The sequence below is a fragment of the Myxocyprinus asiaticus genome, chromosome 6 (assembly GCF_019703515.2).
Source record: "Myxocyprinus asiaticus isolate MX2 ecotype Aquarium Trade chromosome 6, UBuf_Myxa_2, whole genome shotgun sequence".
NCBI classification, from domain to species: Eukaryota; Metazoa; Chordata; class Actinopteri; order Cypriniformes; family Catostomidae; genus Myxocyprinus; species Myxocyprinus asiaticus.
In genome coordinates, this window is record NC_059349.1 from 26,304,743 (window position 1) to 26,332,552 (window position 27,810).

The 27,810-nt window shown below is 37.6% G+C and overlaps 2 protein-coding genes across 4 annotated transcripts; one reads left to right on the forward strand and one right to left on the reverse strand.

The window, feature by feature from the left end:
* The first annotated feature begins 1,287 nt into the window (after positions 1–1,287).
* Positions 1,288–7,602, forward strand: LOC127442260 (nuclear receptor subfamily 2 group F member 6-like). 3 transcript variants are annotated; one of them, XM_051700139.1, is made up of 5 exons: positions 1,288–1,414; positions 2,164–2,747; positions 2,916–3,010; positions 4,550–5,113; positions 5,964–7,602. In XM_051700139.1, exons 2-5 carry the CDS (start codon positions 2,479–2,481, stop codon positions 6,230–6,232), a joined length of 1,197 nt encoding a protein of 398 aa, XP_051556099.1. In that variant the 5' UTR covers positions 1,288–1,414; positions 2,164–2,478; the 3' UTR covers positions 6,233–7,602. The 3 variants fall into 3 exon arrangements, with proteins under 3 accessions (XP_051556099.1, XP_051556101.1, XP_051556100.1); XM_051700141.1 differs by having other exon boundaries at positions 4,553–5,113; XM_051700140.1 differs by lacking the exon at positions 1,288–1,414 and adding an exon at positions 1,430–1,857.
* Positions 7,603–7,663: 61 nt separating this feature from the next.
* LOC127442261 (uncharacterized) lies at positions 7,664–26,535 on the reverse strand. The gene is given in 13 exon segments (XM_051700142.1): positions 7,664–8,017; positions 8,157–8,198; positions 8,303–8,474; positions 12,180–12,386; positions 12,470–12,603; positions 14,869–15,033; positions 16,821–17,558; positions 20,042–20,176; positions 20,272–20,322; positions 20,470–20,641; positions 20,881–21,092; positions 23,981–25,142; positions 26,506–26,535. Coding segments are annotated over 12 exon segments (3,264 nt in total). The 5' UTR covers positions 25,070–25,142; positions 26,506–26,535; the 3' UTR covers positions 7,664–7,870.
* Positions 26,536–27,810: the final 1,275 nt, after the last annotated feature.

The following is a 27,810-nucleotide window of genomic DNA, read 5'->3' on the forward strand; positions in this document are numbered from 1 at the left end:
CAGATGTTCAGTCAACACTAAAACATTTCATGTAGGTTATAGCATTTAGATACAGAGATTATGTGTGTAAACTAACAATTATAAAGCTAGATTGAGCTTACAACACATTCATCTCTCACAAAATAATTGTATTTTATCTGAAAAACAGCAGCATGACAGTATCATCGCCTGAGTCCTGCAATACACGAGCATCCTGCTGTCTGGACCGCCTGTATCTGTAGTAAGTCTATAATCTCAGTACAACAAACTCTTCTGACTAGACTCAATATATGCTTTAAAATACACATAATTATCTACAGTTCTCAAAACATGTCCAACTTTACAGCTCTGAAGGTGCTAATAGGCTATATAGCTTTTCAGGTTAATCTGCTCAGGATCTTCCATTGATGGATAAAGTTATTTTTATTTTAGTTATTATCAACAAAATAACTAAAATGCTTCTATTTGTGATATTTATCCATCATCCTCATACCCACAGTCATTAACAGATAGGAGAGGAATACTTGCTATAATTCTGTGATCAGTTGTTCTCAAGTTTCTGTCATTTTTAATGCTGCGTTAATACCAAGTACATAACATAAAATTGTTTAGGCTTAACTGGAAGTTCCACCCACATCGTCCGCAAAGCATCATGGGACTCAGGAATATTGTGGATAGCAAGTAAAACAAATTAAACCAGAGGCGACCATCGGGACAACCAGGACTTCACTGTACTTATGTGTAGGTTTGTGTTATGTGTAGCTCAATATGTGTTTGACAGCCAGTTGCCTCATGAAATTTATGAAACCTGTTCTAGATTTGTCTTGATTTGTTGCATTATCTCTGATATCTGAAAAATAAAACCTCAAAATATATTTTATTCTATTATTTTCGAACTATCTTGTAAGTATTTAGAAAATTTGACACTATCTGGGCATTTTGTAGATCTGTAAATTAAATAAATAAATGCCTTAAAATCTTTAAGATTAGAGAGAGAAACTATTTAGCCTGTGCACGACTTATCTGAATGCCATTTACTGGGTTTGGCGTCCTGAAGGCATATTTGCAGTTCTTTGAAGCATGCCTGAGGTCACTGATCTCTGAGGAGCAAAACACCACATTCTTTTTTGTATGCCTAGCAGAGCAGCCCCCTGCTCTTTGACTTCTTTGGCCATATAAGGCAGTCGATATAAGGCAGTCGATACCATGGCAACTCTCTCTCTCTCTCTCTCTCTCTCTCTCTCTCTCTCTCTCTCTCTCTCTCTCTCTCTCTCTCTCACACACACACACACACACACACACACACACACACACACACACACTACGTACGCGCACACGTGCAGGCACGCGGCGGCGCGCGCACTTTACTGGACACTGGCTCGCGCTGTCTTCTGTCGTTCTCCAGCCCAAGCGACTTTAGCACTTCTCCACGCAGGTAGGAATATTGAAACATTCCGGCGTTTCGCTGCTATGAATTGTTCGCTAGCTTACGCGTAAGTCCATAAAAAGTAAGCAAAAATACAGTGATTGCCGAAGTCTCGAGTGAGGTATGTCGCTAAAGCTATAGCTCCACCCATCCCCCTGCTCGTTACACGGGGAAGAGCGCTGGAGTTTAGGCCGCATGTATTTTGCTTGCTCTCATAACCTAGAAACGGACGTTTAGCTCGTGAACACGTCGAAACCGTAAGCACGAAATATCGTTAGGGGTTAACCCGTGTCGTTTTTGATTCACTCGTTTCTGATGAGCGGTACCCTAACTGTTAGAGGGACTCCAAAAGTCTGTCCCTATTTCACATTAAACAAGCACAGTGAGCACTTCCTTGAGCAAATAGTGTATTTTAACTTGGCGTTGTTTTATACCTATATATTTTGAGAAGTGTAAGTTTATTTTTTGTTTTGGTATGCTTTTAAGACATTTACTATATGTAATATCAGTTGTGTGTGCTTGTAGCTTGATCTTCATTACTTGGGCTGGCAAGCTATTTTGAAAGGTTTAGACATTTGAGGAAATTCTTTGGTAACCTGTTTTGGCAAGTAATGTTCATTTAAATAATATATATATAAAAAAAAAATCAAATATAGAAATGATTATATACAGCAAGGTCTGAAGAGACTGGTTAAGCTGTGACTATTGCTTGACATGTTTTAAGAATGATGCCCTGAGTAACATGTTTTCTTTCACAGGTTCTTGATTGAATTGGAAACTTAATTATAGAAATAATGTACACATTGTACGGTTTCTGAGGTAAAGAAGGCCCAATAAAAAGTAAATATGATAAGGCAAGAACGCAAAACAGCATTCACAGCCTACTGCCCCAAGAACAAAGTTGACTACTGACTCAGGATGTGTGTCTGAGCCTCAATGTGTCAGATGAGACAGCGGACAATTTCCAGATTCAGAAGCCTTCGTAGCTTTTCTTTTTAGAACACACAGCTATCAAAAAAGGTGTCAGCCGAAACGGCACGTTTTCCTCCTCGGTTCGGGCTCAGAACTAAGCAATGGCCATGGTGAGAGGAGGATGGGGAGATCCCAATGGGGATACTAATGGACTTGGTGACAAGGCTTACCTGAGGGGAGATGAGGACGACGGGTCACTGCAAGGAGGCGGCAGTGACATGGAGGCCGGGGAGGATGATAAGGGGTGCGTGGTGGACTGTGTGGTCTGCGGTGACAAGTCCAGTGGAAAACACTATGGTGTGTTTACCTGTGAGGGCTGCAAGAGCTTTTTCAAAAGGAGCGTCCGACGAAACCTTAACTATACCTGCAGGTAACAGAGAATTTAAACTACTGAATATTTATTTATGTGCTAGTTGTAAGTGTTAACTATTTTCATTTCCAGTGAACGTGTATACCATACATATTGGTGGTTGAACAGATTAACAGAATGATGTTAATTTCAGTGTGAAACATGAAGCTTTTTTGGTGCTTTTCACAGATCAAATCGGGACTGCCAGATTGACCAACATCATCGCAACCAGTGTCAATACTGCCGTCTAAAGAAGTGTTTCCGAGTGGGAATGCGTAAAGAAGGTAAATATCTATCCCGCATCACAAAACAAGCCATTATGGCTCTCAGTCATTGTTATTTCCACTCCTACATTGGTTATGATTGAACAAGTCATCATTGTTTAAGGCACAGCTGGCAGTTACTGGTTAAACTCAAGTATGCACTGACTGGGTCACCTGATCAGTTGTTTTGACAACATGATATAGAGTGTACTGTAAACAAAGAGGGGTGTATATCTTATTTACTGATTTTGACTGTTGTGATTATAATAACTGGTTCAAGCAAATTTAGGAGTCCTTTTATGTACAACATTTTCATAAGCATAAATTCTTTTTAGCAGTGTTTCCTGGATCCATATTTAGTGGCAGTACAGCAGCGGTAATACAAATAAAACAAATAGATAAAACGTTTTTCCATAGAGCTGTTCAGCTGTGACATCAATTTTATAGGCGAACCCGGAAGACTAATTCGCCATGCGGTTCCCTCTGGAATTTCCTATGGGTTTTTATAATGTTGTTTTTCAGTGTATTACTTAAACATACTTGGACATTTTGTTCTACAGCAATCCGTTGACCGTTCCAATTTCTCCCATTTATTTTTATAGAAGTGGCCCATCTCTGCTTATTAGTCTCTGGTTTTGTTCTACAACATAAGTTGTTTTGAAACACACACACACATATATATATATATATATATATATATATATTTTTTTTTTTAAAAAAAGCATGGCAGCTTCAAAATTCACATTTGGGGTATGACTGTGTGTCTGTTATGTTGTAGAACAAAACCAGAGACTAATAAGCAGAGATGGGCCACTTCTATTAAAATAAATGGGAGAAATTGGAACGGTCAACCGAGGAAGTCCCGTCTTCCAGGTAAAAGAGCCAATCACCTTTTAGAAACATAAAAAATTTGGAATGCTTCCCGGTAGCATTCCAAAGATGGCCGCCAGTGGACTGACTTGCTAGAAAGACTTTGACAAAATGTCCAAGTATCCTAAAGTAATTTTTACCGCGGACCTTATTTTACTCATAAATCCAAAACTGCCATAGGAATATCCAGAGGGAACCTATGGCTCGAAAATGCAAATTCTCTTCCGGGGTTTTTGAACTACAACCTGAACAGCTCTATTACATTGTCTTAGCTGGCTGCACAAATGTATTGAGAGATGAGTGTGAGTCAAGAAAGAATGACTCTTATAAGACAATTCTTCTATTGAATCGGTCAACACTCATATAACACAAGTTATCAGTTTGAAAAAACTTAACAGACTCTCCCGCTTTTTTTCTCTCTCTGTAATTATTTCCCCGGTCCCCAGTTTGAAAGCCCCTGGTCTAGGAGGTGGTGTTTCCAGTTTCCTTATTCCCCCAAGGAAATTTTTTGAGCTCTTCTTTCCTTGAATAATCAGGAATTAAATGTTTATAATCCTTTCGGCCGTCCTCTGACTCTCTGCCAGATGTCCCATGCTGTGTGTTAGCAAAGGACAGGAACTTTTGACTCATCTATTAAATGTTTCATTTCCATCACAACTCTGCCTCTCTCTCTTCCCTCTCTTCCTTTAGCAGTTCAGCGTGGTCGTATCCCACCTTCGCATTCTAGTCTCAGCCCATCCACAACTCCAGTGGGCGGTAACACTGTTAGTGGTGTGAATGAGTTCTACAACGGGCAGCCAGTGTCAGAGCTCATCGCCCAGCTCCTACGGGCCGAGCCGTATCCCAACAGTCGCTTCAGCCACCAGTACAGCCAGCAGATGCAGGGGGGTGGTGGATCCACCATGGGAATCGACAGCATCTGTGAGCTTGCCGCCAGACTCCTGTTCAGCACCATCGAGTGGGCCCGAAACATTCCTTATTTCCCTGAGCTGCCTGTGTCTGAGCAGGTGGCCCTGCTGCGGCTCAGCTGGAGCGAACTGTTTATTCTAAATGCAGCACAATCTGCTCTGCCCCTGCACATGGCCCCACTGCTCGCTGCCGCAGGCTTTCACTCCTCTCCTATGTCTGCTGAAAGGGTGGTGTCCTTCATGGACCAGGTGCGTGTCTTACAGGACCAAGTGGAGAAGCTGTCCCGCCTGCAAGTGGATTCAGCAGAGTACAGCTGTCTCAAGGCCTTAGCTCTCTTCTCACCAGGTGAATCAACCAAACTACTCAGATTTAACTCCATTGACACAATCATATTTGATTCACAGAAACATTTGTATTATATACATAATGTTTGAGAATGATAATGAGTATTCTGATGGCAGTTTAGTTTCTAATGTAATACTAGCACCCTCTACTGGATAATACATGAGCAATCTGATTTCCACTTTGTTTCCTAAATGCATTGTGAAACCCTTAAAAAAAAAAAAAAAAGTCAATTTGGTGTAAGGGCTAAAACAAATTCTTATCACCACATTATAAGTTTATAAAAATATAAAAATTCCTTAAAGGGATGGTTCATTCAAAAATGGAAATTTCTCACCCTCATGTCATTTCAAACCCTTATAACTTTCTCTCTTCTGTGGAACACAAAGGAGATTTTAGGCAGAATGTTAGCCTCAGTGACCATTCACTTACATTGAATCTTTTTTCCATACAATGAAAGTTAATGGTGACTAAGGCTGTCAGTCCTTTTAAAGTAAAATGAAAATTTTGTCATCATTTACTCACCCTCATGTCATTGCAGACCTGCCTTGACTTAATTTCTTTCATGGAACATGAGGATAAATTTAGAAAAATATTGATACTGCTAATTTTTTTACCGTACAATCAAAGTGAAAGGGGACTGATGCTGTTAGTCCTTAACATTCTGCCTAACCACTTGTTTTGTGTTCCATGAAAGAAAATCATACAGGTTTGGAATAACATGAGGGTGAGTCAATTATTGCAGGACTCATTTTTGGGAGAACTATCCCTTTAACAGCATATCTTGTAAAATCACTTGATTTTATTGTGCCCTGTTATTAAAATCTAGTCTCTTTTGTATGTTTGCTCTCAGATGCATGTGGGCTTACAGACCCAGCTCATGTCGAAAGCCTTCAGGAAAAAGCTCAGGTGGCCCTGACTGAATACGAACGCATGCAGTACCCTGGGCAGCCCCAGCGTTTTGGGCGCCTACTTCTGCGACTGCCCGCTCTAAGGGCGGTGCCCGCCAACCTCATCTCTCAGCTCTTCTTCATGCGGCTCGTAGGGAAGACACCCATCGAGACACTCATCCGTGACATGCAGCTCTCTGGCAGCTCCATCAGTTGGCCCTATGTTCCTTGACAGTAGTCATTGTCAGATGTGACCACAGAGCCAGTCAGCCACCAGACTACTTTGGCAAACTACTGGGGATCTCTGGATGCCTAATTTAATTTTTTTGCATTCATGCATTCACATCTGATATTGCCAAATGCAACTGGGCCATACTATGGGAATTATCAATTCACTAATATGTTGCTGATGGTTTGATCTATGCTCTGTGAACTGTTTGAAAAAGCATTCTTTAAAGTTTGATTAAAAAAAGATGAAATATTTGAGGACAAAAAAAATAATATTTGAGGACAGTTTGTAATCTCCCAGCCAAAGGTAAGATGTTAGGTACAGTTTTATAGCGAGTTATTTAGTGGAAAATGGTTGAAGAATAAAACAAGGCCAGAATGTGTTTTATTGCAGCTAGCCATTTTTAGAATAAGTTTAGATCAAATAAGATCATTAGGGTATATTTCATGTTCACACCCAAATTATATCAGTCACTTTGGACTACTGTTGGAGGCCCCCGGAAATCAAGTCAACCTGTTTTGCCACAGTGATGGGGCATATATTTAGCTCTTTAACCCTATCAGTTATAATCAATTTCTTTGAACTGAGATTGAAATTGACAAAAGTTGTAACAACTTTTTGACACAATAATTGCAAACTGTATTTGTTGTTTAAATGCTTTAACCCAAGACTTACCTCTTCAGGTATGTTTATTTTAATCCAACACACATTCTGCATTTGAGAAGTCAAATGGATGACAAATGAAGTAGTCATGTATTTTTCAGGTATAAAACCAGTGAATTTTTTTTTTTTACATGGTAGTTCATCCTCATACAGAAGACTGTGTCTTGTTGTAATTGATCATAACATGGTTTCTACTGCTTTTTGTTTTTCAGGCTTTTACCAGTTAATGATAAACTGGTAATGAAGTCACATTATGGTGACCAAAAAAAAATACCTTTATTGTCTGGGACATAAATAGATGATCAAATGGTGTTTGATTGAAATGCATCAGTTTGAAATTGTCAACACACCTGAGCTGCTCACTTTACACTAAAGAGGAGTGATTGGATATATCTGTTACATTTGTTACGAAGGCCGATTTTGGCTAGAAATTGTCACCGCCTGTTCTGTCTTCTGGAGCAGGGCTCTGGTGTGTATGTTTCACAGGTGACAGCATGTGGTATTGGTACTTGTTGTGAGATGTAATTTTTCTAGCCTTATTATACATCTTCTGAATGACTAATATTACCTCATTTAGGCCTTGAAACATATCAGGTGGTCTGATATACAAACACATTAAACTGCACCATGGACAGTTTTCATCTGAATATCTTTGTGTTTTTAAATACTTGTGTATGACAGCTTGATTAAACAAAATTATCATACATTGACTGAACTTTGTGAGAGCATTTTTGTCCAGTCCCTATCAATTTACAAAGGGGAAAAAATGCATTTGTTTGTTTTAAGAGTCTTTAAATTGCAAGGACAACCAGTTTCCATTTCATAGGATGATTACAATATTTACAAAACCTGTGGCAACTTTACAGACACAACTTATTAAGCACTATTATAGAAAGAGGAGTCATTTAAGAAGTCATCTGTACCATTACTTTGAACATATTAGTGTCTATTGTCTTCTGAAACAGTGAAGTATAAGTTTTAGACAAAGAAATCCTGATGATCAGCAGCATAAGCATTCTCTCTCCTTGTGAGGCCTTTGTCATAAATTTTGACCAACTGCTTGATATGAAACAGTTCTTGCCTCATTTTCTTACATTGGTGCTTCTTGGTCTTGTATTCGGGAGACTAGAGCAGGGAAATGAGCACATTAGTGATCCAAAAACAAAAATTATTAAATGACACATTGAAAGTGACAAAAATTGACCACTAGCTCACAATTCTGATAGACAAAAATCCATCTGTAATGGAAATTATATTTACTTACCCGTTTCAGATCTTTGAGTCGATTATATTCCTCAGCTACAGCCTGTAATACAGAGAATATGTATTAATGGGCCGTGTTGAGATTTCATATGAAATACTGTCATATAGACTTCTTAATCTACTCTATGCCAGGATCTTGCTGCCTACCTGGAACTTAGGGGACTCCTCATGCAGGGTGTCCAGCTCTCGACTCAGTTCATTTATTTGGTCACAGATATCATCCATTTCTGCACAGACATTCTTGTATACAGCAAGAGTAACATCAAATTGTTTCTTGTACTGACTGCGTTGTTCATCTGTTTTAATTTCTGAATAAGAGCTATGGCAGAAAAAAAATCACTAAGTATCTTGCAAAAAATGGCTTCTAGTATTTGCAGTTGAAGTCGAGTTTACATACACCTTAGCCAAATACATTTAAACTCAGTTTTTCACAATTCCTCACATTTAATCGTAGAAAATATTCCCTGTCTTAGGTCAGTTAGGATCACTACTTTATTTTAAGAATGTAAAATGTCAGAATAATAATAGAGAGAATGTTTTATTTCAGCTTTTATTTCTTTCATCACATTCCCAATGGGTCAGAAGTTTACATACACTTTGTTAGTATTTGGTAGCATTGCCTTCAAATTGTTTAACTTGGGTCAAACGTTTTGGGTAGCCTTCCACAAGTTTCTCACAATAAGTTGCTGGAATTTTGGCCCATTCCTCCAGACAGAACTGGTGAAAATGAGTCAGGATTCTAGGCCTCCTTGCTCACACATGCTTTTACAGTTCTGCCCACAAATTTCCTATCAGACTGAAGTCAGGGCTTTGTGATGGCCACTCCAATACCTTGACTTTGATGCCTTAAGCCATTTTGCCACAACTTTGGAGGTATGTTTGGGGTCATTGTCCATTTGGAAGACCCATTTGTGATCGAGCTTTAACTTCCTGGCTGATGTCTTGAGATGTTGCTTTAATATATCCACATAATTTTCCTTCCTCATTATGCCATCTATTTTGTGAAGTGCCCCAGTCCCTCCTGCAGCAAAGCACACCAACAACATGTTGCTGCTACCCCCATGCTTCACGGTTGGGATGGTGTTCAGCTTGCAAGCCTCACCCTTTTTCCTCCAAATATATTGATGGTCATTATGGCCAAACAGTAAAATTTTTGTTTAAACAGACCAGAGGACATTACTCCAAAAAGTAAGATCTTTGTCCCCATGTGCACTTGCAAACTGTAGTCTTTTTATGGTGGTTTTGGAGCAGAGGCTTCTTCCTTCCCAAGCAGCCTTTCAGGTTATGTCGATATAGGACTCATTTTACTGTGGATATAGATACTTGTCACCTGTTTTCTCCCGCTTCTTCACAAGGCCCCTTGCTGTTGTTCTAGGATTGATTTGCACTTTTCGCACCAAACTACGTTCATCTCTAGGAGACTGAGCGGTATGATGGCTGCGTGGTCCCATGGTGTTTATACTTGCGTACTATTGTTTGTACAGATGAACGTGGTACCTTCAGGCATTTGGAAATTGCTCCCAAGGATGAACCAGACTTGTGGAGGTCCTCAATTTTTTTTCTGAGATCTTGGCTGACTTCTTTTGATTTTCCCATAATGTCAAGCAAAGAGGCACTGAGTTTGAAGGTAGGCCTTAAAATACATCCACAGGCACACCTCCAATTGACTCCAAATAGCCTATCAGAAGCTAATTGGATAATTGCCTAAAGGCTTGACATCATTTTCTGGAATTTTCCAAGCTGCTTAAAGGCACAGTTAACTTAGTGTATGTAAACTTCTGACCCACTGGAATTGTGATATAGTCAATAAAAAGTGAAACAATCTGTCTGTAAACAATTGTTGGAAAAATTACTCATGCCATGCACAAAGTAGATGTCCTAAACGACTTGCCAAAACTATAGTTTGCTAATATTAAATCTGTGGAGTGGTTAAAAAATGAGTTTTAATGACTTCAACCTAAGTGTATGTAAACTTCTGACTTCAACTGTAGTTACAGTGACAAGAAAAATATGTGAACCCTTTGGAATTATCTGCATTTATGTACTGGATAAATGTGTCTTAAAATCTGGGTTGATCATCTAAGTTACAATAATGAACAAAAACAATCTGTTTTAACTAATAACACAAAGTTTTGTATTGTTCTTGAACATACTGAATACAACATTCAAACATTAACAGTGTAGGCTGGAAAAAGTATGTGCACCCCTAGGCTAATGATGTCAACAAAAGGTAATTAGGCAGGAGTCGGCAAACCTGGTATCCAATTAATGAAATGAGATTGAAGGTGTGGGTTAGAGCTAATCTGACTTATAAAAAAAGCACTCAGATATTTTGAGTTTGCTATTCACAAGAAACATCTGCTGACGTGGACCATGCCTCGCAAAAGAGATGTCTGGAGACCTAAGATCAAGAATTGTTGCTTTGCATAAAGCTGGAAAGGGTTACAAAGTTATCTCGAAGAGCATAGATATTCATCTGTCCACAGTTAGACAAACTGTCTATAAATGGAGACGATTTAGAACTGTGGCTACTCTCCCTAGAACTGTCCGTACAGCAAAGATGACTCAAAGGGCACACCGCAGAATGATCAATGAGGTAAAAAAGAAGAGTGACAGCTAAAGACTTGAAGGAATGATTGGAACTGGTCAACATCTCTGTTCATGAGTCTATTACATGGTAAATGAAGGAAGCCGCTGCTTTCCAACAAAAACATTGCTACGCACCTGAAGTTTGCCAAAGACCACCTTGACACTCCACAGTGCTACAGGGAAAATGTTTTATGGACAGATGAAACTAAGGTTCAATTGTCTGGGAAGAGCACGCAGCACTACGTATGGCATAAAAAGGGCATTACCATTTTACCAACATGAAAACATAATGATTTGGGGCTGCTTTGCTGGACCACTAGCAATCATCGAAGGAAAAATTAATTCCCAAGTTTATCAAGATATCCTACAGGATAATATCAGGGTGGGTGTGTGCCAGCTGAAGCTCAGTAGAAGTTGGGTGATGCAGCAGGAGAATGACCCAAAACATCGAAGTAAATCCATGACAGAATGGCTTCAAAAAAAGAAAATCCACCTTTTGGAGTGGCCCAGTCAGAGTCCAGACCTTATCCCAATAGAGATGCATTAGAATAACCTCGAGAGCCGTTCACACCAGTCATCCTAAGAATATGGCTGAGCTGAAGCAGTTCTGTAAGGAAGAATGGTCAAAAATTCCTTTTGAATGGTGTGCAGGTCTAATCCACATCTACCAGAAACGCTTGGTTGAGGTTGCTGCTGCCAGAGGATCGACCAGTTATTATATCCAAGGGTTCACCTTCCTTTTCCACAGCACTGTGAATGTTTAATGGGAAGTGTTCAATAAATACATGAAAGATTATAATTATTTGTGTGTTGTTAGCTTAAGCACATTATGTGTGTCTATACTTGTGACTTTGGTGAAGATGAGATCACATTTTATAAAAAATGTTTGCAGAAAACCAGCTAATTTAAAAGGGTTCACATACTTTTTCTTGCCAGTGTATTAGACAGTCAGACAAATACACTACTTGGCTAAAAGGATGTAGACACAAAGTGATGTCCAAATAGAAATGGTTTAGTGTGAAAGAACTTGACTGGCCTGCACAAAGCCCTGATCTTAATCCTATTGAATACTTTTGGGATGAACTGGAATGCCAACTGTGAGCCTGACCCTATCGCCAACATTCGTGCCTGACCTCAGTTATGTTCTTGTGTCTGAATGGGAGCAAATCTCAACAACTATGTTCCAACATTTAGTGGAAACTTCAAAGAAGAGTGGAAGCTGTTAATGCAGCAAATTTAGGAACAGCTTCCTATTAATATATATGTTTTTTTAAATGTTCATCAAGCACATATGGGTGTTGGGTTTGGGTGTCCTCATACTTTTGGCCATATAGTGTAAACTCAAGAAGTCTCAACAGAATTAGCTCTTTCTGACCAGCACAACAGGGTGCATCTTAAAGAATTTTATTTAAAGAAGAATACATTGGAAACGTACTCCTCCATTTGATGCCTGTCTAATTCATTGTCTGATTTTCCACCAGTGGTGTACCCTGTCTCACAGAGAACATCCTCAACCTCACAGATGTCCAGCTTTTCCTGTACCGAGATGCTCTGCACTTCAATTTCCTCCACAGGGCTAGAGCTCATCCATTGATTGCAGTACAATGGTTTCAGTGAGCAACTGTTCACATTCTCAGAATATCTTAAAAACAAAATCCCATAAAAAGAAGAGTGAGCATTTGAATTTCTTGTCCCGGACATTGTCAGAAAGGACACAGCACTCACACATTGTCTTTGTACGCTACTTCGCTGTAGATGCTCACTGTTCCCTCAGTGTAGGAGGTGAAGCTGTTATCTGCTTTAAGATTAGGGGGAGCCTTCTCTGATAAAACCACCGTGGGGGTGTATTGAGTGCTTCTCTGGAACAGACCATGCACATGTGTTAACAGAGCCAAAGAACCACAGAACAACAGGTATTAAATTTATTTGGATCAGGTACTAAGACTACTTTTAAATGACCCAAGCGACAACACTGCAAAAATTTATATTCTTATTTAGCTTTTTTCCATAAATAGATACTTTCACTTGAGAAGCAAAATGAGCATAAGATATTTTCAGCAAAATCTAATAAAATTTAGTGGAGAAAAAAAAAATGTTTTGCCAACGAGGGCAAGAATTTGTTTTCTTACTCCATTGTCATTTTTTATATTTCTATGAAAGCAAAACTTAATATCTCATCATTTTGCTTCATCTTTTTTTTTTTTTTTTTAAAGATGTTTAGATATTTATACAAGAAAACAAGACAAGATTTTTTTGCTATCTAAAGAAACACCTCGCTTACTGGTGGGAAACAAGTCCAGAGAACAATCAGAGATACCATCACAAAAATCTCTAAACAATACTGTATCTTAAAACCTTAAGAGACCACTTAGCTTTGCATCACACAATTAACCAAGACATTGTAAATCCATCACACCACAATTATCCCACCCTGCACATGCACAATTTCCTCTTACAAAGCGTAATTATTTCAGCTTTCAGGAAACACACTTGATAAGAGCTGCACATGACACTGCCTGTTCAAAAATACCAGAGTGTATTGTCTAGACAACAATGTGCTGCTGACAAACAACATGTTAATTTCCAAGAACTCTGAAATGACCCAGTTTGGAGAGTAATCTAACCTCACCATGAACCGAATAATATGAGCTTCACTGATTATGAGTAGATGGTGTGTAGGCAATCTCTAGGATAGTGTCTTTTAGCCTAAATAAATAAATCTGGGTTTTTTAATTGATGTGTTGTGTCTCTGTATGAAAATGATTGGTCCCACTTTATATTAGGTATCTTTAACTACTATGTACTAACATTCATTTTAATACAATACGATTTACTTATTGTGTAACTATAATATATGTTGTTCTGCAAAATGCACACAAGATTCACATTTGCTGCTACTGAGGTTAGAGTAGAGTTAGGTTTAGGATTAGGGGTAACACTGTTAAGGGTTAACAGTGTTACTACAGATGCAATTAAATGCAGGTACTTGTAATGTAAGGACAATGCAACAACACGTATGTACATAATAAGTACATTGTATCAAATGCTTAAGAACATAGTAGTTAAAGACACCTAATGTAAAGTGGGTCCAATGATTAGGATGCAACTATGTATTTATATCTGATAATTACACCAGATGCTATTGCTTACTCCTTGTAACATGTAGAAGCCTATTAGAAAGAAGTTAAAATTTCAGCCACTTACTATCCAAGCTGTCACCTATATGTTAAAAAACAAGAGGGAATGAATGGCATGTATCAACTATATTGTGATTGGTATTCAGTTTAATGTGACTGTCAAGCAGGACTGTCTGATTTCTTACTCACCTTTATTAAGTAGCCTACTCATTAACTGACACAAAACCGATTCAAATCATATCACTGATTTCATTGTACTGCACTGGTGTTTGCTTATCGCATGAGTAGGCTACACTAGATTTTACACTATTATTAGAGCACTAAAATTTAAATGAGGCCCGCAGTTCAAATTCATTGAGCATTCATTTGGTAAAAGTTTATCAAAACCTGCCCATGTGTTGTCTGCCCACTTGAAAGTTTCAACCTTGTACCTTTAGACACTTGCAACTACTTTACTAGTTAATGAATAATCAGAGTGAAACTGGGTGTGCTGAAGAACATGCATTACATCTCTTCAAATCATATTACCACAGGAGGAAAAAATATCACAAATATAGAAGTTTCCTATATTATCATATTAGCACTGTAAAGCACACCACATTTAACAATAAAGTATGCTGATATAGGCTAGTATATATAGGAAATTGAAAATACAATCCTTCACAGAATGTTTAAAAACAAAGCATTCCAGATGCATTATATACCTTAGATTAATTTCCTATTACATGTTTGAGTTAGGTTAGAATAGTTTGTATCAGATTGTGGTTTGCTATCCTACAAATAAAACACTTTAGAATCCAAAATCCTCTGGACCAGCCTTGACCCAATTCTTATTTCTATTATACTAATCATTCTAATTAAAGGACTTGTGGTGTTCTACATATTTTATCAGCTATAAATATTTAAATGTAAAATGCTGCATGAAAAACATATCAGAAAAACTGGATGTTCATACCAAAGATCTAAATGATTCATGTATGAACTCACCCAGTCTTGTGAATTCTGGCTTCTATCTGTTCTGAGAACAGGTGGTTCCTCCCAGTAGATATTAGGTTTACCATGACGCCATATTTTGCTTCGAGTCTTATAGGCAAAATAGGCTGCAACAACCAGAGCAATCATGACAAACAGCCCACAAACCAGTGCCACAGCCTAAAAGTAGAGGAAAAAACAAAAAAAACAAAACAGTTATAAAGAAGATTTATGTTCCAGTGAAGCTACAGGTACAGAACAGTGACAAGTAAAAATTTAGAATTGTTCGTAAAAGGTTACAATATGGTTATTTTAGCACAATAGATAACGTGAACTAACAATGAACAATACTTTTACAGCATTTATCAAACTTTTTTAATGTTAATTTATATATACTGATACATCTTTAACAATAAAAGTTGTAGACATTAACATCAGTTAATGTATTATGAACTAACATTAACAATGAACAATAGTATATTATTAGGGATTTAATAAAATATCGATATACAGAATATTGATCGGCACGTTATTTTATCGATATATTTTTAAGGCATCGTTATATTAAAATTAGCTGACATTTAAATTAGAAGCCTAATTTGCATGCTTTCCAACTCACTCAGTTGGCCTTCTGTTTAGCTGTCTGGCATAATAGCATTGGGAGACCACAAGAGGGTGTTTTAACATTTACTGAAGCCAGCCGTGGGTAGTAAAGATACAGGTATCACACACACACACACACACACACACACACACAGGATGAGCTGAAATGGATCAGCAGATGCCAGTCCAAAGTTCCAAAGGTTTTTGTACTTGAAGAATGAACAAAGTGGCATTGATGAGTTTGCAGGTTAGTGTATGAAACTGGTGTAACTGCGCAAACTGAACGGTTACATTTATTATGCAATTTCGCTGTATGTAGCCTTGAATAGGTCTTTCATTCAAGCTGTCAAACCACAAAAAGACATACTTGTAACTGAAAACACATTGTTTAGGCTATATGAAAGGTGCATATACACAATATATCATCCAGTGAAGTAGTAAATAATCTTTGTCCTTTGACAATGATTTGGGTCGAATTTAATGGAAAACTATGCGAGTTACGCTCCCTGGCACTGCAGAATTAGATTTTGAGCGTTGGAGGTTTGTGCGTACTTTCATAGAAAATAATTGTGTTGATTTTGTTGTCCGCTAAATGCGTCCAGTGTGCGACCCCCTTTAATTTACCCTGCCGCTCACACTTTACCAAAGTTGTGTTGAAATATGTTTGAAAAGACAAAGAATGTTGTGCAAAGGGGGCCTGAGTAGCTGACTACCACCCCTGGAGTTCGTGAGTTCGAATCCAGGGCGTGCTGAGTGACTTCAGCCAGGTCTCCTAAGCAACCAAATTGGCCTGGTTGCTAGGGAGGGTAGAGTCACATGGGGTAACCTCCTCGTGGTCACTATAATGTGGTTCGCTCTCGGTGGGGCGCGTGGCGAGTTGTGCGTGGATACCGCGGAGAATAGCGTGAAGCCTCCACACGCGCTATGTCTCTGTGGTAACACGGTCAACAAGCCACGTGATAAGATGCACGGGCTGACAGTCTCAGATGCGGAGGCAACTGAGATTCGTCCTCCACCATGAGGACTTAGAGCACATTGGGAACTGGGCATTCCAATTAAAAAAATTAATTAAAAAAAGACTATTGTGCAATGAGCAGCACTATTTATATCTGAAAAAAATCCCAATATATATCTATAATCATCGTGAAATCTTCAGATTATCTATGCATGAAAAAGGCATAGATCCCAAGCCTATAGTATATTATATATACACATTAACATTAACAAAGATTAATAAAAGCTGTTACTAATAATTATTCATTGATACCTAATCCATTACAAAACATTAACATATAGAACCTTACTGTATTATAAAGTGCTGCCTAATTAGATTCTTTCAGATACTAAATTCTTTAGACACTGACCTCTTCAGGATCCATAAAGCAGTAGTGATACAGATATTGATTAAACAAAGGATATGCACCAGGGAACCCTGTGCCTGCTCCAGCACTGATGCTTGATGTCCCAAATGAGGTCTGACACATCATCAAGATCGGATTGTACAGAATGCTTTGTGAACTCTGGGCTGTGGGATTCACCCCAATCACAAATATGATGTCTATAATACACTGAAGAATAGCTAGAACCACATCCACCACTAAAACTGTCAAGTAAAATGTTTTTCCACGCACGCACCTTATCTTAGAGAAACTAACCACTAGGATGGCCAAAGACACAACAAAATTAATGGCTGCCATTGAGATCATGGCTGACTTTGCAGAGTATGGTGTCATGTATGAGCCTTGATAGCCGTAAGTTCCCCCATAGTATCCTGACCCAATGCCCGCGCCAATGCCAAAGCCCCCAGAGCCACCTACGTAAGCCCCGATGCTGGCCTCGTAGCCATGCATATCCCAAACTAGAGTAGAAGCAACACAGGCGAAAATAACAAAACACAGCAGTGCAGTCAATCCCTCCATAGTTTTCATGATGCCAGGAGGTGAGAACCATCTGTGGAAATGCTGAGGGCTTCCCTGCATTTGAGGAGTATCAGGCACTGCTGAGGATAAGCCATACTCGCTCCTCGGAGTGTAGAAAGTTCTGGACGTGTAGATGTTTGATGGGGCGATGTAGTGAGGACTGTACTGAGGTGGGCTGTCATACTGATGTGTTTCATACATGATTCATCTGAGACTCTGAAAAAAAAAGATTAAATTATAGATGAAATTTGCCACGAGTCTAAGTTCATTTTAACCATCTAATTGTAACGGCTCAACTGGTGCAGCATGGCACCGACAAAGCCAAGGCAATGGGTTTGATTTCCAGGGAATAGACATACTGATGAAATTTATAAATTGAATGCAATGCAAGTCATTTTGGATTAAAAAAATTAATACGTTTTTATGATAGTTAAGAAGATTAGTGGGCTTGGGGACACCAGCATCAAAAGCACTACTTTAGCTGGTGACTAGCTATGCTGGTCTTTTCATCAGAAACGTAACACCTCTTTGTCCAACAAAGACCTGCTTGTCCTTTGTGGAGGCTGTCAAAACAAACATCATTCTCTTGTAAAAATATTTTCTCAAGAATGGTCTGTGCATGAGAGAAGAGGTTTATGAGCCCATAAAGAGAGAGTGTATGTCAAACTTTCTTCTGCTGAACACAAGCGAAGGTTTTTAGAAGAATATCTCAGCTCTGTAGGTCCGTACAATGCAAGTGGATGGTGACCAAAACTTTGAAGGTCCAAGAAGCACATAAAGGCAGCATTAAAGTAATCCATATGACTCCAGTGGTTTAATCCATATCTTCAGAAGCGATATGATAGGTGTGGGTGAGAAACAGATCCATATTTAAGTCCTTTTTTACTATAAATCTACACTTTCACTTCTACATTCTTCTTCTTTCGTTTCTGGTAATTCACATTCTTTGTGCATATCACCACCTACTGTGCAGGGAGGAAAATTTATAGTAAAAAGGATCTGTTTCTCACCCAAATGTACCATTTCGCTTCTGAAGATATAGATTTAACCACTGGAGTCTTCCAGATTACTTTTATGCTGCCTTTATATGCTTTTTGGACTTTCAAATTTCTGGCCACCATTCACTTGTGTTGTATAGACCTACAGAGCTGAATATTCTTCAAAAAATCTTTGTGTTCAGCAGAAGAAAGAAATTCTTACACATCTGGGATGGCATGAGGGTGAGTAAATGAATCATTTTTGGGAGAACTATCCCTTTGACTTCTAATGATCCATCTGATAATGCTTCAGCCTCGATATTTAGCCTTCTGTTCCCGAGCAATCTCAGTGGTCTGACCCAGCTGTATAATTAAGATGGAACACACTCTACCTAAATTCCTCTTTATAGCACAGACATTCTCACTGAGTTCTACAGCTCAAAACATCATTCCCTTTATCAGTCTACTGCAATTCAGACGAGCTGGTTTTGAATTATTCAGAGAAACATGAGCAGATGCAGTCATGACTTCCTCTAAGCTCTTTTCCTTGAATTTCTGTTGCCTCCTCCACATGGAATTTACAGTCTTCATATCTGAATAAAAGCGGTTAGGAGACACACTGCAAACAGGGATATTTTTCTTACTGTACTCTGTTAATTAGGCTTTGGACCAAAGAGGGTGAGCTGTGGTAGCTTGAAAAGATTACATAAAAAATGTAAGAGCTGAAGATCAACCTAGTAAGATTAGCACAGCCTCATGTGTGCATGTCAAAGGGACAGCTATTTAAGAATCATAATACAAAAAACAGGATCTCTTTAATTTGATTAAAAAAAAAAAAAATTATCACTGTAATTTTACAACTTTTCTCCCTGATAAGAAAAAGCTTATATAAGATTGTTGCGATATCAGCTGTTGGAACAAACACACAAATATTAAATATAGGCATGAGTTGTCGTACAAAGTTACTGCAGGCTTTCGGTGTTTACACTTTTGCAATGATGCCATTTAATTCTAAAATGCCTTTAATTTTTAATTATGTTACATAAAAACATGATGTAGCTTACCATAACATAATAGCCACTGATCTTGTCCTTGTTTTTCTTGATCCAGCTTTGCTAAGCTCGATAGTTTCCAGTCAAGTAATGTTTAATGTTTGAGGTATCCTTTGACAATGTGAAAACCTGTGACAGCTGCCCGTGATGACTCGAGAAGAACTGGGCCTGTAACTATATACCAAACCAACTCGTTGCCACTGACACTTCTGTCTTATTGGCTCATCGTGGGTCAAAGTTTAGGTGAAAAATAAGTTGGGTTAATGACTGTTAATGTTTAAAGCACTTTGAAGCTACAACACTTGTAGTACTTCCCACAAGTCTGTATGTTGAATTAGTACTTCAAGTAGTTTGTTTTGCTTCAGTCTTTTTGTATTGTTTTTGTGGAAGATAAAGTAGGCAATTTTTGTCATCTGTTAAATTTGATATGAACATTGTTATCTCTCTCTGACTCTACATATTTACAATTTTAGGCATAGGAATAACTACTAAAATACTGAAAATATAAAATATATACTGTACATATTATCAACGTTATATTAGTTTGAGCCAATAGATTTATCCCATGTTTTTTTTTTAAATTTCCAGTCATTTGACATTTGTAATTTAATAAAAATAAAAAACAAAACAAAAAAACAAATCAGTTGTGTTTTTAGTAAGTTCTGTCCTTTGTAGTAAAATGTTGGTCAAAATTGTGGATCCTCATCTTAATGTGGCTTAGTTTTGCTTTCAAATATTCACAGCGTTCCTTCTTCTCCAGAAAGCAGGGATCCTTGAGGAAGACAATAAAGGACAGTAAATCACTTCTGTTCATTACTTGTGTCTCACATAGATTTTATAACAAAATTAATTTAAGAGGTAACTTACATTCTTTTTTTGCTCATATGTTTTCAGCAAGCCATTGATTCTCTTACGTTCCTAATGAAGGATAAACATTCACAAAATAGTTTTGATAAAATTTAGGGAAAAGCTGCACTTGCAAGTTAAAAGTTCATTTAAAAGTTGTTTGAATGGTCTAATGAAATAGGTAATAGGGAGGTCATCAGAATGAATGTCATGTCTCACCTCAAGGTTGCTCCTGTTTTTGAGGAGTTGGGTCATCATGTTGTCTAATGACTGAAACTTCATTAGGGTGGCTGTAATCTCTCTGTGCAGTTCTTTGTACTCCTGATATTGGTCATTGAAAACTGCCTTGTATTGCTCTCTGTCCTCCACTGTATGAATTTCAGGATACTTTCTGTAAAATCCATAACAATAATAAAATATACAATTTCACAGTTTAATATTGTTTTTCTTTTTCTTTCACCTACTGTATATATTCGATTTATATTCTACTTATAACCTTTATTTTCCAGCCACATCTGAAGCTTTACATTGAATTCCATTTGAATACAAACAACTATTGTAAAAAGTTACATTTGTTTAATATTTTGTTCAGCTTTTTTAAACCATAAAAACATTATGATAAATACTGACATGATATAATCAGCGATGATTCTGGGTTTAGGGATGTGTCCTATTGGAATAGCTCCAGTTAAAATTTCTTGTGTTTCAGCCATTTCTGAGACATGGACAAGCTTGCCCTCCTTCACAGAGCTTTCATCCATTTCATCTTTAAATGAAATTTTCTTGGATCTAGTGGAAGAACTTCCCGTATTGGATGTGAATTCCAGGGTCTGGTGCTGCAACTGAAACAAAACATTTATTTCTGTGTATAAGTCATCATGGTACAGTAGTAGCTACAATTTGATAACAATGAAACAGTGGTTCAGTTGAAAAGGGAAATCGGGTATTTAACATGAAATAACAATGAACAATGATTGCACAGCATTTATTAATTTTGGCCGATTTTAATTTGTACATATACTACAATTGTAACACATTGTAACATTAAAAGTTAATGCATTATAAACAAACATTAACTACAGTATAGTATACTTATAAATAAACATTAACCAACACTGAAAAAAATGATATGTTAGATTTACTTATATATATATATATATATATATATATAGCATTTTTGCATTACGCATTTTAAGTAAATTCAACTTATGGTTATTTTATGTCAGCTTAACTAGAAAACCTTTGTTAGATATACACAAATGAATCAGTTCATTAAACTTAAAAAGGTATTTCACACGAATAAGATTTAACAGCTAATAGCACATTGTTTCAAATAAATTTTAATATTATTGTTTCTACCTAATTTAATTGGCTCAAAAGAAAATCATTTTAAAAAGGTAAAAAAAAAGTGCAGATAAAGCTGCACTTCAGCTGCACATTCACATGCGTAAAGAATAATTTCATACATTGAACTGGATCCAACTTTACCAAAGGGAACACTACACAAAACCACTAATTATAGTAAAACAACATCAGTAATACTAAAAAGAGCTAAAATCTCTTACAGACTTTTAAGCCAAAGAAATTTAATGAATTTATTCTTTCACTTTATGTATCACACAATGTTCACCTTATATATTTGTGGCCAAAAATAATGGCACCCTTGGTAAATATGAGCAAAGAAGGTTGGGGGGGGGTCTCATAATTAAATACATATTTTTCTCCAAAACATGTCTGCCGCAATTATTGGCACCCCTAGAAATTCTTATGATTCAAATATATCTGAAGTATATTAAATTCATATTTTCAGGGGTATCACAGAAGCCAAATTCCCTTAGTCATCCATCATAATGGGTAAGACCAAAGAATAAAGTTCTGATGTGAGGCAAAAGGTTGCTGAGCTTCACAAAAGGGGAAGTGACTAAAAGAAAATTGCTAAAGCATTGAAAATACTCATTTCCACCATCAGGGCAATAATTAAGAAGTTCAAATCAACTAGAAATGTTAAGTAACGGCCTGGAAGAGGACATGTGTCTATATTGTCTCTACGCACAATTAGGAGGATGGTTTGAGTGGCCAAAAATTCTCCAAGGATTATAGCTGGAGAACTGCAGAAATTATTTGGGGTCAGAAAGTCTCCAAAACTACACGTCACCTACATCACAACAAGTTGTTTGGAGGGAGGGTTTCAAGAAAAAGCCTCTGCTCTCATCCAAAAACAAACTCAAGCATCTTCAGTTTGTTAGACACTACTGGAACTTCAAATGGGACCAGGTTCTATGGTCAGATGAAACAAAAATAGAGCTTTTTGGCAGCAAACACCAGAGATGGGATATGGAAAAGTACCTCATGCACACAGTTAAATATGGTGGTGGTTCTTTAACATTGTGGTGCTGTTTTTATGCCAGAGGTCCTGGACATCTTGTTCGGATACATGGCATCATGGACTCTATCAAATACCAACAGATAAAAAAAATCACAACCTGACTGCCTCTGCTAGAAAGCTTAAAATGGGCTGTGGTTGGATATTCCAGCAGCACAATGATCCAAAACAAACATCAAAATCAACACAAAAATGGTTCACTGACCACAACATCAAGATTCTGCTATGGCCATCCCAGTCCCTTGACCTGAACCCCATAGAAAACCTGTGAGGTGAACTGAAGAGGAGAGTCCATCAGCGTGGACCTCTGAATTTGAAGGATCTGGAGAGATTCTGTATGGAGGAATGGTCTCAGATCCCTTGCCATGATTTCTCCAACCTCATTAGGCATTATAAGAGAAGACTCAGAGCTGTTATCTTGGCAAAGGGAGGCTGCACAAAGTACTGAATACAAGGGTGCCAATAATTGTGCCACACATATATTTGAGGGAAAAAATAGTTAGTTGATAAAACTTGTGTTGTGTTTGCAATTGTTTGACATCCGTTCGAGGATAGTTTTTTGTGAATATTTTGAATGAAAGTTCAAAAGGTGAAACAATAAAAGACATTTTTCACAGCCTTCTCTGCTCATATTTAACAAGGGTGCCAATATTTTGTCACAACTGTAATTCATATTTTGTATTGTACACATTAATGCAAATTAAGCAAACAATATTATATGTACATTTCTGATTAAAAGGTATTTATTTCCTTACTTTAAGGTTGTTGAGCCAATTAACATGATACTTTATGCATTAAAGGTACTTTCAGTTATTTTTTCTTCATTAAAAAAGTTTAACTCCTAAAGTAATGAATTGTAATTTTGCAATATATGTATAAAATCATGACCACTTATATTAAAATGAAGACTCCAGTCACATCAGTAACCTTATAAAAGCTGTTTTATTCTAAATGGAGAGGATCCGTACATGGGGGCTGCCATGTTAGAATCACATGACCAGCCGAATACTACTCACTTAATCTCAGTAACCGTCCTGTTAATTTTATTCATGGGTTAAAGTAATCATGGCTGAATGTGAATACAAAATTTCTACAGTGGCATCTGAAACTGAAAACTATTGACTATAAACTTAACGAAACCACTAGTTGTCAGTGTAAGTCCAACATGACACAAACACAAAAGTTACTGAGTGCACATTTAACTAGTGTTAACATACATGTACAATTTTGCTTCTGCGTTAAATGTAAAGCAAATATCCTGTAATCTGTAAAATTCTTTATAAATTATAAAACACATGCACATTCTAATTCATTTAATAATTTAAAAACTATTAATAGGACACTTACCTGGCCATTTAACTGGCTTGTCATGGCCTCCCTCTCTAAGCGAGCAGCTTCATGCCTCCACATTCTAAGACACACCAGGAAGCTTACCAAGTACATAATCATGTTGATGAATATAAACGCTGTCCCAGCTATTTGACCCCCCTCCACGCGACAGAGATTAGACAGGATGGGGTTGATGCCGATAGTCATGAAGCAAAGCCCACCACGATGCAGATCATTCACATAGACAATACCAGCTGACATGTACAGCAGAGAAATGACTAGATTCATTACGGCCTCTGTAAGTGGCCACCATTTGGAATCCAGCAAGATAGTTCGGTAATACATTGTTAGCCCTAAAACCAAAAGGACAATGGTCAGTATCCACGCAAGTCCAACAATTACTAACACAAAGGCTGTCATGGGTCCATTATAACGGTATCCTTGCATATCACCAAGTCCATAATTTGGCCTGTAAAAATTAGACCATTCACTGTCTCTCTGAACATAGGCGCATACACAGGCAAAAACCATTCCCCCAAAAAGAAGTTCAAGGCCAGCAAGCAGTCTTAAGAGACCAGGCCACGACTTCAGATAGGAATACTTTAACTTGTACACCTCCACTTTCTCAGCATAGTACTCTGCTGGGTGGATACTGGTCAGTTCTGATTCAGCAAGAGTGTCATACATGTACCCCATTGAAGGAGGGAAGTTTGGCTTAAGATCACCAGAATTTGTCTCCTTATTTTCCCAATGTTTTCTGTCCTGCAATGGGGTGACAGGAGGACTACACCTTGTCCCATTGGGCAGAATTTGTATTCCGCCTGAAGATGGAGAATCTGATTCAGAATCAGTCTTTCTCCAGTTCTTAAACAGACCAGTCCAAGATTTCAGCAAGACACTTTTTTTCATCTTCTCAGTTTCCTTTTTGCCATCCTGCTTGGTTGATGAACCACTCGGTATATTAGGGGAGTAGCTTAAGTCTTCAGAGTTGTCATCGGCTTGAATTTCTAAAGGATCTTCCTCGGCATGTGCTCTGCTGAGATCTTCACTTTGTGAGAATGAGATATCATCCAAACTTAATTGCTCCGGTCTGCTCAGGTCCCTCATTTTGCTTTATCTGGTGAAGATATCAAGGTAGAGCAGCTGTTTACAGTCATCTTAGGGAAGGATATCCCCCAATCTAATACATAAAAAAATACAAAGATCTTTTTATTTTAATCTCACATCATGTTGGTGAATTTTAAGGTGAGTATGTCATGTTTTTAATATTAAAGCTGAAGTGTACAACTTTTTTGTTGTTAAAATACTTATTCGTATCCCAGCTTAAAGGAATAGTTCACCCAAAAATAATAATTCTATCATCATTTACTCAACATTATGTTGTCTCAGACTCGCATGGCTCTCTTTTTTCTGCAGAACACAAACAAAGATTTTTTGATGGAAATAAGATGTAATAATATACAGAGATCACGCCTAGGAGATCGCAAATGGCAGGATTTATAGTGAAAAAGGAGATAGATTTGGTCTGTTATTTTTAGAAACATTGATGGATAATTCCAAATGTTGTCTGTCATTTTGACAGATAAAAACAAAAATACTGTATCTTTTGACCAGTTGTGTTTGGATTTCGAGGAGAGGGTCTCTGATTTCATGACTGCATGCAAGGGCATAGATTTGGCTTGAACATTGTTACAAGTATAAGAACAATAGAAAGCGCAAAAAAGTGGCGTATCATTTCTGCCAATTATATTTACATTTGATCTAAGTGCAAACATGACGTTTGGAGTAGAATTCTCAGTTATTTTAGTGGGGTACCTTCAGATGTGTGTGCTTCTCATCTGTGTGACTTTATGTTGATATCAGGCACACTGAAAAGGTTCCGTGAACTTGTGCATTTATGTATGCACTTTTTCACATTTTCTGGAAAATATTTGGTATTTGGAAAGATGTCTTAATGACAATGTTTATTTTTGCAGTTCCGTTCGGTGGTGCAGAAATGACACAACTCAGCTTTACATACTTTCTCTTACCCTAGCTTAATATGCAGTGGCAACTATAAGTAAGCCATTTGTAGGTTGATTCCCCACAAACGCCTAAACACTGTGGCCCAATAAAAACATTGCTCTGTTTGAGCATCCCAACCAGCCTGAAACAGCACCATTGACTCAACCAATAGCATGAGTTTGGGGTGGGAATATCTGCTCAGGAAACCTGAAAACAGTGATAGTAGTGTCATAGAAATTACACATTTACCTTTAAAAGTAATCGTTTTCAAAGTATTCACCATTCATATGATTTCTGAATAATATAACATGTATCCGAATTTAAAGTTAAAGTTGATATGGTCAAAAGTCATTTTTGTTTTAGCTTTCAAAGTGCATCAAGTAATGGCATAAACTCTCATGATGTATGTATATACAACAGGTTCGGATTATCACGTGAAAAAAAGTTTAACTTTTATCTCCTAAGCATTTGTCCAGTAAAACATAAGAAACATCACCCCAGAATAAAAGAGTGGTAAAATGACACTTAAAAATCCTCACCTTGTAGAGCAGTTTGTTGTTATTAAGGATGGCTGTGTCAAAATGGCTTCAGAAAGTAAAGGCATGCAGATAAGAGGACTGACTCAGAGGCGTTATGGCAGGAAACTGGAGCAGAGATTAAACATTAAACCTGCAGAACCCAGAGTCAGCTGCCTCTGGTGACGGGAACAGGCTGGCATAAACCACTACCTGCAGAGTGCAGCTTATGATGTTTATACACAGACACTGGGCTTGTTAACATGACTCTCCTCATTTCTGAAACCCTCAAAGGTCATTATGCAAGAGTGCTGGGTTTTTAGTTGAAATTTAGATATAACTCCTTTGGAATCCGCCAACAGAAAGTAATTTAAACTTTGTCGTGTGACACAGTTTTAACTGTCTTGTTATTTATGGCCTAATCACTAGAGGGCAGTAGAGGAGCAGTGATGCATTACACTAATTCCACAATAAATATTGTCAACAGAGCCATATGATTGCATTTTGTTGCTCATGTATAAAATAAGTTTAGTTTCGTCCCTCATGGATATGCAGTTTTAGCTCGGTCTCTATGCCAGTCAACAATACTCGATACAATAGTCGAACAAACCAAAACTAAATACAGGAAATACTATTGCATGGTTAGTTAAATCCAATCAATTTCCTGTGAATGTTTCTATGCATTTCTTACTACACAGATGGGGGTCACTACTACACTGAATGGGGCCAATCTGTAAACGTTAAAATACTCACTATTTCAAAAGGATAGCCACAAGACATAAACAATATGCGTGTTAACATGATTTTAGTGTGATATTATCACTCACTAACCTTTTCTGTGTAAAGTTATATCCAATTTTGCAACTTCGTTGCTATGAAGATATGAACCCCTAAAGCCCTAAAATGACTGTAAAAATGAGTTTGTTTCAACTTTACAGCTCAACTAATACATGAGCTTAAACAGAAGAATTAATGAAAGTGCTTTTATACAGTTATAAGCTTCAGATTTCTGCCTTTAAACCCTCCAAAACCTGGGCCCATTCAATTTCATTGTAAGTGCCTCACTGTAACCTTGATTTTTTTAATTTATTTTTTATTTTAAAGATAAGGAGGGACGAGTCGAAATTCATTTTGTGGTAATCAGCATTATGCCACAAATGCTGTTGATTGGGCTTAACTTGTATTGATCCCAAAATATTTCTTTAAATTGGATCTTGTTGCACAAATCTGTGATAAACTGGAGTTGTCGTCACGTGCCTGTGTTCGTTCAACGATATGTGTCTAAATTCACCTTGGAAGATGGCCTAAGGGTGTTTTTGTCCCAAGATA

Coding starts and splice junctions, on each gene's coding strand:
- LOC127442260 (XM_051700139.1), top strand. CDS start 2,479: ATGGCCATGGTGAGAGGAGGATGGGGAGATCCCAATGGGGATACTAAT. Junction 2,748..2,915: donor AACCTTAACTATACCTGCAG/GTAACAGAGAAT, acceptor TGCTTTTCACAG/ATCAAATCGGGACTGCCAGA. Junction 3,011..4,549: donor AGTGGGAATGCGTAAAGAAG/GTAAATATCTAT, acceptor CTCTTCCTTTAG/CAGTTCAGCGTGGTCGTATC.